Raw genomic sequence first — 17,508 nt, 5'->3', positions numbered from 1 at the left:
GCTTTCATCTGATGAAGTGGGTTTTACCCACAGACACGAATGATTAATATCTGTTTGTCTCTGAGGTGCCAGGACTGCTTACTGTTTTGAAAGTTACAGACTGACACGGCTCCCTCTCTGAGACGCAAGGAAACAAACCACCTTCAGCTCTGAACATTACAGTTTAGACAGATTTCCTAATAGACATTTGTTCTCAAGAATTTATTTGAACTTCGCAGTAAACATTCTCTTCAAGCTAAAATTTGGTTACTTTCCTAAACGAGACTAGACCTCTTAATTTACTGCTATTGTTTTAATTACATGGTCAGGATGGGGGATCCAAGAAGGAGCCAATATGTCAGGGGAAGACCTCCCCTGAACAGAAACAGCAATTAGAAACCTGGTTCAGAGGTAGTTTTTATATAGATCTCCCATTAGGAAGCCATCCAAAAAAATCTAGGCCAGCGTTTGGCCACTCTCCTGCCCTAGTTTCACGCCCTGCACTTAGCTCTGATTACTAACACGCTACAAAGTGAATGTGTAGCTATTAGCTACGCCATGCATGAGAGTCTAAATTGACACGTGGAGCTCCATTAGCACAAACTCAAACAGTGCTGTTTGCTGCAGAGGTGTATTTAAGTCTGCAGTGTCCCAGGGAATTAGATGTTATGGTCAGTGAGCTGAAACCGTCCCATATGCTGCATCAGCTGCACTTTGAGGGACTTAGGTGTGTGCATTAGAATATAAATTTCCTGGCTCTTGTGGGCCTAATTAACACCCCTAATACTAAAGGCAGTCTTGCTACTTGCTTCTGGACTATAGCTATGAATCAAATGTCCACTCTGGCTTGCAACAGCTGACTAGTGGCTAGCACCCTAACTTGGGTCTCGAAAGATGTGGGTTCAATTCCTGGTTCAGCCACCGTGCAGGGAAGCTCGTGGCTTGTCAATACTTGACATGCTGTTGCCACTGCCCAGTGTAGCGCTTCAGTGTAGAAGACACTCCCTCCCTCCACCAACGGGAGGGGTATGTAGGTGTTCCTACTGCACCTGTCACCTGAGAATCCTGACAAGTATTAGTCCCATTTCACAGGCTGGGAAGTGGTGGCAGCGAAGGGCACAGCCAATGAGCAGTTGCACTGGTGGCTGCGACCCTGTAGCTCTGCACACGCTGCCGGGCTGCTACGTGGCTGAGTTGTGCTCCGAATTGCTGTACATTTCGTGTCCTCTCACAAGTCCTTGGCTAGGTGGTGGCCAGGGGTCCCCACCAAGCAGCCCATGCCTTCGCAGACTGGGGACAAGTGAGTCCAATAAAGGAGATTTCCTCACTCGCACAAGCCAGCACCTTCAAAAGCTCTCGTCTCGTCTAGACAAGCTGCACTTCAGCACCTGCTGAGTGGGCAGAGTTAATGCTGAAGGGGGAGCCTGGCCTTGACTGTTCCAGGGTGTTCTCTCAAGTCAGCTAACGTGATCTAACATCACCAGGCAGTTTAAAGGGACCCAGGGCTGCAGGGCCCCCACTGCCCAGGTGGTGGCTGGGAACGCCTGTGCAATTGTCCTCTTTGTGCCAGAGCCTGTGAGCCCAGATTCCCACTCTCCTTTGGATGCCTGCACATGCAGCAAGTAGCACGGTGCACCAAAGGATGTAGGTCTGAATGAACGTTACTGGGACGTGAGCCCAGGTTCCAGGCAGGGTTGGTGTTTCACAACGACCTGGTGACTATCATGCACACTCGCACCCTGAAATCGCCACAGGCCCAGCAAGGCCCAATCGAACATTCTGCAGCTCTCAGTGCAGTAGCTCAGTGACTAAATCTTGCGCAGACGGTGACTTATTCCTTTTCCACTTGCTAGCGAGAGGAAGTGACATTGCTGAGGCTCAGTGTCAGTGAGACTTGGTTCCTATGGCCAGAGCTGAAAATTCCCATGTAACTGGAAAGTCTGCAGCAATCCAGGGTGGCTGAGTTTGTCTATTGCTCCTAACTGACATTAGTCTTTTCCTCACCTCTCCCTGTGTGTGCGAAGAGTTGTCAGCTCTTCCTAACTGGCCTATGCAAAGAAATTCTGGAAAAACACTTGAAAAAGCATATCCCACAGCTGAACTTTCTACCCAAAAAACAAAATGGTTCAGGGGACTGATCTAAGCTAATTGCCTGCAGCTAGAGGGTTCAAACCTGGTCCAACTTGAAGATGGCTTCATTTGCAATTTCGAAGTGCCTAATTTACATCCCTCTGTCGAAAGAGGCATGTAATCTAGACGTACCCTGAGATTATCGTAGGGACCGAACTCAACTCCTCTTGCAGGGAGAAGTCCCTTTAGGTCAGGACTGAGCACGCTGACGAGGAATATTTTTGTGTGTGTGCGTGTGAGAGAGAGAGAGAGAGAGAGAGACTTTCACTGTCTTTGGCTATTCGGTACCAGCCATATTATTTTACTCACGAGGGCTGTCAATCTAACACCTCCTCTGAACACTACATCACTGAAAATGATCTACATGGTACACACACTGCTAATGATTTCATTTCTGAGCAAGTTTATCTTGATGGCCCAAGATCCCGAGTGAGGAATCAGAACCATTTCAAAACTTCCCTGACTTGCTTTGAGAGAGATCCATCGCACATGTGCAATCGACTGGAAATTAGGAACACTTCCCCTCCCCCAACACAAGCTTGTCTTCGGTGCACAGACATAGAGGAGAGCAAACGGGAAAAATCTTTTGTGCACTTAATTGGGAAGTTAATTATTTTGTATTAACTAATCTGTTAACTGGACTTTCCACCTAAGAAATCAAACATCTACTGGCCTCTGGCTCATACCTGTGCTAAACTATGCATTTTTGCCACTGACATGTAAAAACACTTTATGCAAGGCACCTGTGGACTGGAAAATGTTAATTTACACCGGGTGCTTTAGAAGACTGATGATACTGAAGACAATGGGGACAAGAGACATTTCTGCTGATCGGTGCCAAATAAGCCACACACAGTCACCAGAAAATGCACAGCTGTGAGGTCATGTGTTATAGCCAAGATCGCTCATGCTAATGGGTACCAGCACCAGGAGTGCCCGTCAGCACGAGGGAGAGATTTATGTGGTAAATAAACCTGAAGTGGCTCCTTTTCCACAGTATCGATTCCAGTCTGTGCTGTAGATTTGTAAAGGATAATGCTTAATCTAGTCCTGTGCAAATTCCCTCCCAAGGACATAGCTCTACGCAGTCCAAATGCCAATACCCTGCACCAATCTAACAAGACGTGCAGCACACACAGTTCTTAGAAGCTTCCCTTCTCTTGGAAGGAAGGATAATTTGTTGCTTTGAAACACTGTGGTGGGATAAAACCTCCATTTCACATCCTGTCCCGCTGCGCAGAAGCCACATCAATAGCACTCCAGGGAAATACGGAACAGTATGTACCACTGGCCATGGGAACTCGCGTATGCACCTGCCTCTACTACCCTGGCAATGGCACTCTTGACACTACTCATCTGCATTAAAGGCACAACCAATCACATGCAATCTCCATCCCACCCCACTGGTTTCCTACAGCATGCAACAGCTACAGGCAGCGGCAGAATGGGCAGCTTTTCGTCTCCCCACTGAATCAGTAGCATGCAACAACGGCATTTCATTGATTTTGCATTTGTGCTTTCCCTGCCAACTTTTCCTCAGGGCTTCATGGTTGGGAAACAGAAAATTACCTACAGCAGGTTCCATTTTAAGCCTGCACCCGAGTCAGAAAGTGAATAGGCTTCCCTAGATGTGACCCACTGTTCTTTTACCGGTATATTAAAGCTACTCAGTTGAGTTATGGATATACAATTTACCCATTTTTCTCTATGGTTACAGAAGCCTACAGCTGGTCAATGAAAGAAACAACTTGTCATCTAGGGTGCAGTAATGCAGGGCTACGTGCGGGAGGGAGAGGAAGAGTTGCCCTCTTCTCAAAGATGTCTGAGGAGGTGGTGAAGAAACGAAAACTCTGGCTTGGTAAGAAACCCAAAAGTATCGGGGTCACATTGGTGTTATTTTTATTACATGCACGTCCAGGCCTTAGTCACTGTTGGTTGCCAAGAGATGGGAAGCCAAACAGCGGCAATTTTTTGACATTGCATTTTTAAAACACCTGCTTCGACTCTGTGTTTTGATCACTGTTTTGGGAATTGTGACTGGCCTAGTCAAATGCAATTTATTCTTTATTGAACTCAGCTCATGGAAAGTACAATTCTACAGTCATTGAAGAAACAGGAATATTTTATGTATACTTGATGAGAAATTGCCATTTTTGTAACTGAACTACCTTGAGGATTGGTGTGTAGATGTTTATAGTCGTCTGCTGAGATCTTTTACTTATTTATTTTAAAGGCAACACCAATTTATGCAAAAAGGCAACATTCCAGTATTGTTGATGACTGTGTATCCACTCTGATCAGCGCTCGCAGGCCCAGGCCGTGGAAGCATGTACAGAATTAGCTCCTTCGCTGCGCCTGTCCCCTTTGCTCATGAATGTGGGCCATCAAAAGATGGGAGAATTCTCCTCTCTTCTGAGTGGATTTGCCCAGTGAGAAATCGGTGTTTTTCAGGGGGGTGGAGATAGAGAGAAGAAACATACATGCAATCTGCATTTCACAGGCATTGACTGCCGGGGGGTGGGCAGCTAGATTTTTGACAACCCTCCCCCCAACTGGCACCTTTTATACAGTCCTGTTTTCTTACAAACAGAAGCCCCCACAGCACAACCAGTTCCCCTGTAGCATGCTCCGTAAAATTCCACAGCCTGGCTCTCAGCCACTGGGGTAGAGACATTCTCTGCTAACTGGGAACACGTTGGAGCCCCTTGTATCTGTCAGCTCTGAGATGAACTGTTTCTCCTGAAGCATCAGCCCCGTCTGCAGTGAGAACACACGGGCATCTGAGCAGTGAGACAAAGGGAACAGAACAAGGTACCATGGCCACAAAGTCTCAGCGCTGTAATAAAAAAGAAAACAGGCCCGACGTTCATCAAGGGCCGTTAAACGAGGGCCAGGCTGAAGGTTTATTACTCTGCTAACAATCCCACAGGCCGCCGGCCAGTACCGGAGCTCACGATAAAAGAGACCGAGGAAAGAGGGGTTTACGTAGGTCACCAGTACATATGATCACAGCAGCTCTTCTGGGCTGTTTTTGTTTGTTGGCAGCCACTGGAGCTTGTATCGGAAAGGAACGGTCTGGCTGGAAAACACCACGGGGCATACAAAGTAAGATAGGCAGCAAAGTGACAGCCCCTGTCCCCACGACCTTATCCAGCCAGACATTTTAGTTCTCTCAGCCAGCATCAGCATTAGCCCAGCAGTGGCAGTAGGACTCAGAAACCCACACAACAGCCGACTGAAACACCTGCCAGACCAGCAACTCTGGGATTGTCAACTTCTTCATATGGCTAATGCAGACATAGAGCAAGTGCACGGAGAGCTGATGTGGGGGAAAGAGGGAGAGTCAGCTCGCCCCAGAGCAGGCTAGTGAGAGACACCCAGCCCCTGAAGAGCAGCTAGCGGATTTGAAGTAACAAGTCTGGAGCAAAGGCCTCTCCCATTTGCAGTCCTCCCCTCCACGTGTTTGCCTCAGGGCCCCCTTCGATTCAGGGGAAATCAACAGTCACAAGGACATTTCCTCATGCACCCATACGCCTCCTGCCCGGTGGGGCCCTCGCTCGCGGTCTCGCCTCTCCCCTCCCATTCCTGAAAGACCAGCTCCCCTCAGTCCACAGCCGTGAGAGCAGAGGCTGGATCCCGGAGAGAGTGGGATGGCTGGGGAGCACCAGAGGGAGGTGAGGGTGCCACTGGTTACCTCCTCCTCGTTGTCATCGTCTCCCAGCTGCTCTCTGTCCAGAAGCTGAATCACAGCCAGCAACAGGGAGACCCGTGAGCAGCAGGAGGGCAGGTAATGGCAGAGGCAAGGCAGGAAGAATGGCTTCCCCCGGCTGCAGAAGGGGGACAAGAGCAAGGAAGGGACGTCCCATTTCTGGACGCGATCGCCGTTCCCAAGCTCTACAAAGCATGGCTGTACACACAGCTGGACACTGAAGTCAGCTACCGAGGTTCTCCCCACTTGTCCCTACAGAAGCCACGCAGTATGGAGCTCCTTGTGTGGAGCCTTGCTCTTGCCCCCCGGTCTGGGGGAGGGCTCACCAGCTCTCAGAACAGGCATTCCTGATCAGGCCCCTCCTCCCCCAAAACGGCACCCGGGCCTTGCGTTTTCCAGGTTGTTACACTGACCCTGTACGTCCGGCCACAGGCAGATTGCAAGGCTGGAAAGCAGGGAGTGCGCATTAGCGGTGGGTCACCGGCTGTTGTTCTTCTGCCTGGTGCTACCCCTTGTACAGAAATGTGCCCAGCACTCGTGGTGCTTAACCTCAGGGTTAGTATCTGGAGGGGCACCCACGTGTGTCGAGGGAAGTCTCTCACTGTGCTCGTCTCTTGAAAGGAAGACCGGTCAGAAAGCAAGGGCGGGGGAAGTACAAGCAGCACTTCACATTAGCCTAAGACAATTCCACATGGAGCTGTTCACATGTTGGGGGTGGGGTGGTCACACACATTGCTCTGAATTCGAGAGTGTTCCCTGGTACCTTCCAACACGCTGTCTAGGATATGACCCAAGGTTTGAATTATTCGCGTCCTCCTTTCTGGGAAGCAAAGGAGGCCAGGGCGAGTGGTGTGAGGCAGGAACCTCAGTGTACTAGCTCCAGCTTCCCCATGCTCTTTTGGGCAAGGCACCTGGGTCAGATTTTCGAGTGCACGCTGCACTCATTTCAGGACTTGAATAAAAGGCCAGATTTCCAAGAGGGCCCAGGTCCCTGTAGCTCCCATTCACTGGGCTGTTTCGAAAATCCAATTCCCACTCTGGCTGCTGAGCACTGACTGGGCCCTAGCTTGCAATTTTCTCATCAGAGAGAACAGGCTCCCCCATTGCAGCACAGTAAGGTACTAATAAAAGGGAAAGCGTGGTCTGAGCAACATATTTTTCTGCATTCGGTTTCATGTCCCATAGGTCAGGCTCTTCTGCCAATGCTGGAGTCACGCCGTGAACTTCTGAATCACGGGGCTCAGTTCCTATCAGCCAGAGAAGGAAAGGGCAGCGCCCTCCACCCAGCACGTTGCTTCAAGTTGCAGACTGCCGCAAAGGTTGAAAAGCGAGGGAGGAGAAGCGCATCACACTGGCTGTAAGTCAGATGGGTGCAACGACCCCCAAGTGCACGGTGCGCCATGCAAACTACTTATCAAAGGAAAAGGAGGCCATGTTGAGACACTGCCTTGCTGTGGAGACTGGTTCCCAAGTGGTGTGCGAACACCAGCTACATGAGAACGTACAGACACCCAGCCCAAGCTGCCATAAAAGGGTAGGTTGGCACAGCTGCCTGAAGAGTAGTGATAGGCCAGGTGAGAGCAGCTGAAAAAATAAGCTGCAATGAGACGCAGCTTTGGCTAGCTGGCAAGCTAAGTGTCTAGCCACTGACTGGAGCGGTTACGCTAGACACCTCTTGGAAAAGAATTCCCCACTGTGCACTTTGGGGCGCAATCATTTAGTTCCTCCAAAGGGAAGAGGCCGCCACATGTGCCTTGATTTCTGAGGGGCTACCCTTCCCGAGCTGGGTTTGGAAGGCCAAATAGTAGGTTATCTTATTAAAGTTTCTAAGCTACTGAAGCTTAAAACACGAGCTGCTTCATTAGCTTGATTTCAGCAGTGAGCAGTGTTTAGTGAAGACTCGATTTACAAAGAGGTGTGGTGACACTGGACAAAGCCCTCTTGAAACGATAGTGCAGTTTGTGTTGCATCATGGCATGGCTGGAAAAGAAACTGGAAACAGCACCTACCCTGTAAGCTGATCTCCAATGCACGTTTTATAGAGAGGCATCGTCTAGCAATCAGAACTCTGAACTGAGCGCCAGGAATTCCTGGGCTAACCTTGACTCTGAAAGGTGCCTGTGGGAATCTTGACTCCAATGAATCAATCGGAGTTTTAGCGGTGATTTCAACACGGACCAATCGCTTAATACCCCAGCACTCCCACTTGAAAAACAGGGATAACACTTGCCTGCCTCACAGGGACTAATGGCTGAGAGGCTGTATATGTGCTAAGGACCAGGCTGCAATAACTCCTAAGCTGTCGGCAGACGGGCCAGAAAGAGAGTTGCTCAGCATGTTGAATGGGGGCTGGACGAGTGTGTTAAACACTGGACAGCGCGCAGAACAAACTCCCTCTCACAATCCAACGCGCGCCCTGGCCCTCTCCTCTGGCACTGGCTTGTCCAGAAGCAGTCGCATCCTTGCCAATCGGTGGGGATTTACTACAGCAAGAATTTCCAGTTCTTAATTGGAGAGAGGAAGGAGAGGCCTGTCCAAACAAGAGCTTGTCCTGAGCTCTGCTACATAAGCCGTGAGAGATTCCCGAACACATGCCAGCTAAATAGGGGACTGAGGGGCAAGCCTCCACCACCAGCTCATATGCTGGAGACAGTCTGAGTCAGATTTCTGGCTGTGAATTGTCAAATGGGGATTTCCAGGGTAACACAGAGTTGCTTCCCTTCTCTGTTGGCTTTAACCTTCAGTGATACAGCAGTAAGTGTCCCAGACAGTAGCTCATCACCCATCGGCAGTCGCTGTGCTTGAGACACAAATCCCAAATCTGACGCCCCCCCATGTAAAATGAAGGTTCTCAGAGAGTCTGGATCTCCAAAAACAACGAGGAGTCCAGCAGCATAGTAGAGACTAAGCAGATTTATTAGGGCATCAGTTTCCGTCGGAAAACCCCACTTCCTCAAAGGAACGGTTTCATTCCCGGGTTTTCCCCACAAAAGCTCATGACCTGAAAAATCTGCCGTTGGACTCCTCGTTGTTTAAAATGAAGGGGGTTTGCAAACGAAAGAGGCATATTAGCTAGTGAAACTAGTTTTGAGAAGACCTGCATGGAGGAGCGCACCAACAGGGGAGAAATGAGTGCGCCCATCCATCTATTCAGCACCAGGTAGTAATGATCAAGGCCTAGCGTCAATTTTCCTGGGATTAATGACTCACAGGGAGAGCTGAGGGACTACAATGAAGCCAACACACACTGACCCAAACTGTGAGTGGGCACTGGGATGACGCTTTTGTGTTATACCCAAAACACTTACTTAAAAATGTTACTACACTGTTGTAAAAAGTTACGGTAGGGCCAGCCAAGAGACACGAGAGCAGAGGATACCACATCATCCCCAGCACAAACCGCTGAGGAGCACAGGGGTTCATCAGTCTGCAAGCACTCACAGGAAGGATTTCACAAAGGACATGGCAGTGCAAATCCCACCAGCGTACGTGAAACAGCTTCACATTTGTGATTATGGTTATCATAGAACTATAGGGCTGGAAGAGACCTCAGAAGGTCAAGTCCAGCCCCCTGCTCTGGTATAATTCATGCTTGTGGAAAAATGTAAAGGAATAGAACAAAATGCACTTGTCTGCAACATGCTGTTGGCAAGCTCTCCCCAATCTCTCCAAACCCTGCTCCAGGCAACGCATCCCAGTAGCTCCTCCACTGCAGTACGTGGTCTAAAGACACGCTCTGCTGCATGCCCTGTGAACATTATAACAATACGTTTGCCCTAAATTTTCTCAAATGCCTCGTTATTTTGTTTGCCCAACTTGAGATTTTAAAGAGCTCTGCACATCAAAAGCTGAGAACCCAGCTGCTGAAAAGTCAGGAATCTTCAGAGCATCTCAAATTGTGCTCCCTCCCCCCAACTAACAGCCAAAATCATTGGTCACTTTCAAAAGAACTTAACACGCTGCACAGATCAGCAGAACTATAAAGGAGGAAACAGCTGATGGGTCAACTGGAACGGAGGAGAAACAAATGCCTCTGTTTGGGTGGGCCACCACCATGTGTCTTTCTTAAGGGGGCTTTCAGAATTCTATCACCAAGCTCCCACTGCTTAGTTCTCAGGCTCAGGTGGGCCCGAGCCAGGAAATAAACTACTTGTGATTTAGCTTGTGCCATCACCTCTGAAAACTCCCTCGCTTCTACTTTACAAGCAATTACCTGAAGAGGAGCATGTTGAAGGAAGCCAATATATTAGGTTCACTCAGATATAAATAGAAACAAGCTTTTTTCTAGCCAACATTTTTTAAACAAAAGGTTGAAAATTTCGGTACAGACTTTTACATAGAATTTTAAATTAATCTTGCTTAAGAAAGAAAAACTACTAGTGTCAATATTATAAAAAGCCTCTCTAAAACCAGGCTGCTAAATCTGTATTCAGGCACCTAAATGAGTGATAGGACCCTGTCTTCAGTGAGAACTGTTGTGTGCATGTATTTTAGTGCCCACCAAAGATCTTGTGGCCTTATGCTTTCCGACATGACTAGTGATATCTGGGAGGTCTTACTGCATTAAGTTTCTGTATCATTACGGGGCAGAGACTGTACAAAATTCCATAGGGAAGGGACACTGCAGGCTTCCAGGAATTATGGCCAGTGCGGGTAATTAGGTTGGGAGGCCTTTAGAGAGAGGTGCTGCCACCTGGAGAGAGACTCACATGTACCGGATTCTTCACAGACCAACCATCAAAGAAAGAACTTTGGAATAAGGTGCCTGAGTTTAGCTCTAGTGCTCAGGCAACACAGTGGCTGCACTCCCAGCCCAGAGCACCCTGCCCCCAACCTCCTGCCCTGACTTTTGCACCCCCTGACATCCCCATGCCCAGCTCTGTCTCCTTTACACTCCCCCCACCCAAATTGCAGCCCTGAGTCCCCTCCCCCACCCACAATTTTTTACAGGTACTGTCATATCGTACCTTCCCTGACTCTGCCCCGAGGAGAACCCTCCTCAGTGGGGCTGCGATTGGCCGTACTTGTATGAAATCGAAGTTACTTTCGCTCCGAGGGACAACTGAGGGGCTCGGGGCCTGGAATGGGTGAAGCGGGCTTGAACAATGACACCTAATAAAGCATTTGTGGCCTTCATCTGCCAGAGGGTGACTAGCGATTCTCAGTACCCCATCTGCAAAGCTTTCAAGGGTTCAATTGGACCTTCTCAAAGCGAGGCACCCAAAATCACTCAGCAGCATTGAAAACAGAAGCATTGGAATTATAACTTTTGGTAACTATTTTTGAAAAAGTGAAAGGAGCTGGCAGCAAAAGCTGCACAGGTATGAACTACAGGAAAACAAATGTCCAAGATGCATTATGTTTATAGTATTTCCACTTTTTCATTACACTCGCTGTTTTCCCATGCATACTATGTAAGAAGTAATAGAAGTATCTCCCAGAGTTTATCCAATACCATAACATTTCAACAGGAAGCTTGAACCAGTGGAAAAGTATTCAGGCATCATAGGCTCGGTGCCCCTATGATTTTATGGTAAATCCTTCACCATTTTCAAGTAAAAATCTTGAGAATTTTTTTGTAGCCTTTTGAAAAGGTGCCTCTCGTTTCATATTTAACAAATTCCTCTTAACTGAGGAAATTTATCATCGAGAGACCTGAAGTGTTGAAACTTGAGTTTGCAAATGGGATTGCTGGTCCATACACTTCAGGAACAGGGTCCAATTAAGGTTTTTTTGGTTGGTAATTGTAAGATGACAGGGAAGGAACCCTATATAATGTCTCTCACTATAAACAAAAAGGAGAAGGTGTCTCCATGTTATATTAATACTTAACATCAGCTATAAAGTACTTTTAATCTTCAAAAGTCTTGCAAACTTTACACCAGTTAGTATCATTTCCATTTTAAAGGCAGGTAAGTTGTAGCACAGAGATGGCCCAGAGACTTACAACAGAAGGTGGAAGAACAGTAATTACAAAAAGCCAAGCTCCTTGCTCTCAGGTTCTGTGCTCATTCCATACCCTGTGTGCTCCCCCTCCTCTCAGATGCTGCTTACATCTTTTTTTTAAAATGCTGCAACAAAAAAAAAAATCAAACAATGTTTTGAAAGCCTGAGGTAAGATCTACAAACTAGGTCAGGATCTAAAAAGTCAGTTCTTCTGTCCAATAACTTCCACCGCAAATCTTTAATGTGCATTTGATCAAAGTCAAGAGCCAGATGGTGTCAATTGTAACCCACAAACAACACAGAAAAGGGTGTTTTCTATGTCGGAGGTTGGTGAAATGCTGAGGTTCCCAGCATACAGACAGGCAAATGCCAGGACAGCTGCGCAGGGCAGATGGGTTCTTTGACAGCCTGATAATGCTGACTTGCTGGTAAATCTAGGACAGCCAATGTAGGACCATCTGTTTGCTGGAGAGGAAAGGTTCCTGCAGCAGCAGGTAGCCACTGCTCTGACTGAGAAATAAACCAACAGCAAGAGCAGCAGTATTTCTAACCTTTGCTTGAGAGCTAGTGAATACAGTTGGCAAAACATACAACAGGTTTGCATTTTATTTCCAATGGGATTTGGGATTTGTACAGCTGTGGTATAGACTGTTTCCAATCTATGAACACCACCCCCGGAGGGAGCTCTCCATGCAGTACGTGCCATTCTGTGGCACAGAAAGGCACCCTGAGCAGGAAGCTGGCTGTGCGAATTGTGGAAATAAATAACTCCATGTCATTGTGTTAACTGCATTAACTACTCAAGCTGGCTGGGATTTTTATGGATGCTTTTGAAATGTAAATTCTTCAGGGACAGTGAGTATCTGAGTCCCTGGAATGGCGTGTGATGGGTTGTCCATCACACATGAGGCAGGGTATGTTACATTAGGCCAATTAATCTTACTGTTGCACCTGGAGGAGGGTCAGGGATCAATAAAGTCTAATGGAAGTTGAAGTTCAATTGGGCATAGCAGGTTGGGTCTGTATAAAGGGATGAAGGGGAGAACAGAAGGGGACTGGTACCTGTATGGAGAACAAAGAGATCTAGTTGAAAGGTTTAAATTCTTAGGGGCAATATCTGATACTAAAGTATCTGCTTGGAAAAATCATATAAACTATGTTAAATATAAACATACAGGAAGGATTAACTTGCTTAAAAATCTTGCTGGGACTGGTTCAGGGGTAAATAAGAAAACACTGCATTTCATATAAAGAGCCCAGTTACCGTCTATGGCTCCCAAACTTTTGGGTCAGCATCAAAATCAAGACTTAAAAAAATTAGATTTAATACAAGCCAGGCACTATGAATTTCACACTGTGCACTTGTTACAATACCTTCACGCATGCTACAGACAGCTACTAGCAAAATGCCAGTGGCACTAAACAACTTAACTTTCTAGGCCACTGTTAATGGGAACTGTGGTGATAAAAGTACCTGAGAACTGTTGGGAATTGGATAGGCAAACTACAGCACACAATGTCAGAACTCAATGTGCCATCTGAGCTAGTGTGTGGACGCAGGAGTTGAAAGACAAGGAAAAGGTGAATGATAAAAAATCTTTTACAATCATGGGGAAATTAGCTACGGCCAGAAAGTTGCCGTCAAAGTCAAACATGGATTTCGATTTTATAAAAATATAAAGGTAGAAAAGAGACAGAAGCATTCTAACCAAGAGACAGATGAAAAGTGGAGTCGGTTTTATCAAATATATCTGCAGATGGGTCCAAACCAGACAAAATGGGAAGTCTGGGGAGGGCATACTGAACACCAACACTGGGAATTCGTACATCTGAAAGAATATCTGATTACTAGCTGTCAAGACAGACAAGCTAGTAGCAATAACGTTTGCATAAATTGGCTCTGGGATGCATGCCAATTAGCAGGTTTTTTTAGATTCAGTCTCAGCCCTTATGGCAATACAAAGGATCTCTCGGATGCAGCAGTGATTTAATCAATTAAACTGTATTTCTAACACCAGAGTTAGTGCAGATGGGGACACGTGTAGCAGTCGCTTGGATCCCAGGGCAAATTGGGATAACAGGGAATGAAATGGCGGACAAAGCAGGTAGAAACATGACAGGAAAAGCCAAGTGACAGAAATAACCTTTAGTAACACAGCCCTGATAGTCACATGTGTGACGTAGTGGGGGGTAACCTGCTAACTCTCTGGCTGCTGTCTGTAGCACCACCGAGCAGACAAGCGATGAGTCACTATGCAAAGAGGGTATCCCAACTGGTTTGGCCAGCTGACCCCCATGGAGAGGAACAAAGGAAGGTGGATGCTGCCCTGGCTGGGGGGCAGGGCTGGAGGAGAGTGAGTTAGTTCCTGGCTGGAAAGCAGGGAAGAAGGAACTGGGGAGGGGGCTGGGATCCTCCCATCTCAAAGGGGCCACTGAGGCCTCTTAGCCCCAGTTCCTGTAACCAGATTACATCTGTGCTGTGCTGTATCCTGGAGGAGCAATAAACCACCCTCAATTCTACTGGCTGGTGGAGTCTGTTTGCGCCATTTCGGGCTGCAGGAGATGGGGGACCCCAACACGCCGTCACACATGCTGCATCTCTCCCCATGCCATAGCAAAATAATGCCACGCATCTGTAACTGCTGCATATGAATGGAATGCTCCAATGTCTTGGGATGAAAGCATTCGCCAGCTGCACACAGGGAGAGAACTGGTCCCATTCAGCCCAGATAGTTCCCTTTCTGGTAGGCCAGCAAAAGAAAACTTCCCCTGGAAGTATTAGGAGCATCTGGTGAAGAGCTGGAATGGCATTTAGGAGAGAGCCCATTTCTGAGGGATTTCCACTTGGGCTGCTGAAAGCTAAGTATTGATATGCAGGCCTACATTTTCTCAAGTGATTTTGGGGGGCCCATTTGAGACTTTACAGGGAGAGTTTTAGAAAGTTCTGAGCATCTGCTCCCTGAAAAATTAGGCCCCACTAAGGAGTCTCAATTTGGAGTCCCAAAATCATTTGTTACCTTTGACAATACTCGTTCTTGAAGCACCATCTGGGACTCTAAGTTTTGTGAAAAGGATAATACATACTTCCGCCCTTATAGCTGTAACAGGTAAGTGCTGCTTACAAACATTAACGGAACTACTTCAATACAGTAGTTTGAAAGTCTCGTCTTCTGAACTGGAGCAAATCCTGCTGCCATGGAATTTGGCTTTTGTCCTGCAGATCACAAAAGGGGAGTTACTTACCTGTAACTGGAGTTCTTGATGTGTAGGACCTAGCTGTATTTCACTGGATATAATGACCCCATATCCCAGCTGGTGGGGACCATTTTGATAGTTAATAACTTTGAGGTTCTCTGGGCGGAGGTGGCCTGCCCCTTAATTCTCTCTGCTATGGCTGCAAAGAGTCTGCGAAAGTTTCAAAATGCTGTTCCCCCCCATACGTAAAACATCAGAGCCCGTTGCCCACTGGTCCTCACTGCGGGAGTGTGGTTTGGGAACGAAAGCTGACAGATGGATTGAGGGAGGTGGAAACAGGAAACCACCTTTAGTAGAACCTTGGGGTGCAGGGGTCACGATACCTTGTCCTTCTGCAGTGTAGCAAAAGGAGGGTCTCCTATCTTAATATCTCCTTGCCCCCATTCTCCAAACCTCCTTGCAGAGGTAACTGACTAGGAAAGCTACTTTCTTAGAAGAGAAAGAGCAGGAGCCAAGAGATCTGAAGGATGGGGTTCATTAATAATGCAAGGACTGTTGTGAATGTTTTGGCAGGTGCCCCAATCCTACAACGTTTGCAGAAACAAGCTAACCAGTATAGAAAATAACACCCTGACCAAATAAAGAATATAAAAAGTTTTTCGATAAAAATTTGAAAAATGCATCACCAAGAATAATGGACAGTTGAACCTTCGACTTGGACCATATGGTAGCAAGAAGGGACTAAAAACGAGCTTGGTCCATGTATCGCCTCAGGCGAAACCACGAGGTGTAGCCATGTAGTTAAAGTGTAGTCTCATGCAAGGTAATATGGAGCAAACCTTGCCAGTCAGCCTGACTAGCAGAAAGGAACAGCGTTGTGCTGTCAGTGAAGATGCATTAGTAGCTGTTTGTTATTAATGTTAAAACAGAAACAGAGCAGAAGGGTCCTTGTGATTCACTGTTACCTTCTACTCTTAGGATTGTTTTGTCCTTTAATTTAAGAGTGTCAGACGGGGGTGGGGCTGGTTTATGGATGAATTTGCAATGGCGGTAGTTACTTTCATCTTAGAGTACTTTGTACTAGATCTGGTTTTACAAAAGCAACTCTGAGCTCCTTGCTTGTGTGAAGCAACTATGTAATTTCTGTCTGTGAGAGTGAAGAATGTGCTTGTTTCAAAAGAGATTACAGGCAGTCCCCGACATACGAATGGGTTACGTTCCGAACATCTGATCGTTACTCGATTTGATCGTTAAGTCAGAAATACCCTTAAACGCGCTGCCTGGGCTGTTGGAAAAACTTGACATACATGATTCTCAGCTCGAAAATATTATAATGGGAGGTTGATAGTAGGTACGGATGGTCGTAAGTCGTTGTGTTCGTAAGTTGGGGAGTGGCTATAGTCTGAAGGCCTGCACAGCATTCAGATGGTCAGAGGAGGGGACGGAGACTTGGGGGTGCAAAGGGTCTATCGAATGTGCCCTGAGTATTTGGTGGCAGATGAAGGGTGGACTGACGGCAAGCACCTATCCCTTAGGACAAGATAGCTGTGATATGAGAAGAAAAACATGAGAAAACAAGTACTTACCAAATGGCAAATGATTACAGCATGATGGCACAAAACTTACTGATCCCAATGAAGGAAAACTACTATGAAAAGGGGCTGCTTTGCCATGGTTTTGGGGTTCCATCCTGCCAAGATCCAGACCAAAAGAGCCACACTCCTCCCTTGCACTCATCCAAATCGGCCACTGGTTTGATGCAAGCAACATACTGGTAACAGCACCAGGACGATGTGTCTGAATGCATATGCCTTTTTGTTTATATTCTAAATAAAAAAAAAAGTGCACTGCCTTTTCCCCTAAGAATATCGTGTGCTTCTTATAAGCATAATAGAGGCAATGCAAGGGTGCATGCATGGAGCGACAAACAGTGCTATTTTGAAAAGCTCTGGGTACATGGACATTGCCCTCAGCTGAATACAAATAGAAATCATCCCTCGAAGAACAACCAGGGCTCGCTTGCAGACAAGAACCACATAGGTCATACAGTTATGAACTGAGTTGAGAGAAAATTAACACCGCTCTTCTATGGAAACTCGCAACTTGAACGACTAGATTTTTATTGGCAAGAGCTGATAAATATCTAGTTCATCGAACATACACACAAATTGAGGAACAAATATCTCCATCAACAACAGAAATTTAGAGATGGGCAAAGTAAGAAAGTGGGGCTTGAGAACTTGTTGGCTTGATTTAAGAATATTTGTAATAGTTTAATGTGATGCTGGCAGTTTGTATTTTAGTGATTATAAAGGTTTAATTTTTTTGAATCTCGACATCTACTGTCTGAATAATTATTGTCCAACTCCCACTCAATTTCCTGAAACCATCAAAATTTAAATTGATAAAAATCTAAAAATGTTTAAAACTAGACCAATATTATCCATCAAAATTAAATTAAAAAAATCAACTTTTGCCAAGTCTAATAATTTGGTTTTTTTGCTCTTAACACAGCTTCTGCTAAAATGTTTCCACTGAAGTAAGTTAAA

General features: G+C 46.6%; 1 protein-coding gene across 3 annotated transcripts in view; it reads right to left on the bottom strand.

Annotated features, from left to right (window-relative positions):
• MYO1D (myosin ID) overlaps positions 1–17,508 on the bottom strand; it is a 300,747-nt gene that overhangs the window by 43,246 nt on the left and 239,993 nt on the right. The window contains exon 22 of one of the 3 annotated variants that reach the window (XM_075911436.2): positions 11,653–11,889. The exons of the other annotated variants lie outside the window; for them this stretch is intronic. Coding sequence (XP_075767551.2) covers positions 11,814–11,889 — 76 coding nt within the window. The 3' untranslated portion in view covers positions 11,653–11,813. Of the gene's footprint in view, positions 1–11,652; positions 11,890–17,508 lie in introns of those variants that run through there. 3 annotated transcript variants of the gene reach the window in all.

Source organism: Pelodiscus sinensis, chromosome 29, assembly GCF_052426305.1.
Source record: "Pelodiscus sinensis isolate ZL-2025 chromosome 29, ASM5242630v1, whole genome shotgun sequence".
NCBI lineage: Eukaryota > Metazoa > Chordata > Testudines > Trionychidae > Pelodiscus > Pelodiscus sinensis.
The sequence above is the reverse complement of the archived record's forward strand: the minus strand, read 5'-3'. Positions and strand labels throughout refer to the sequence as shown.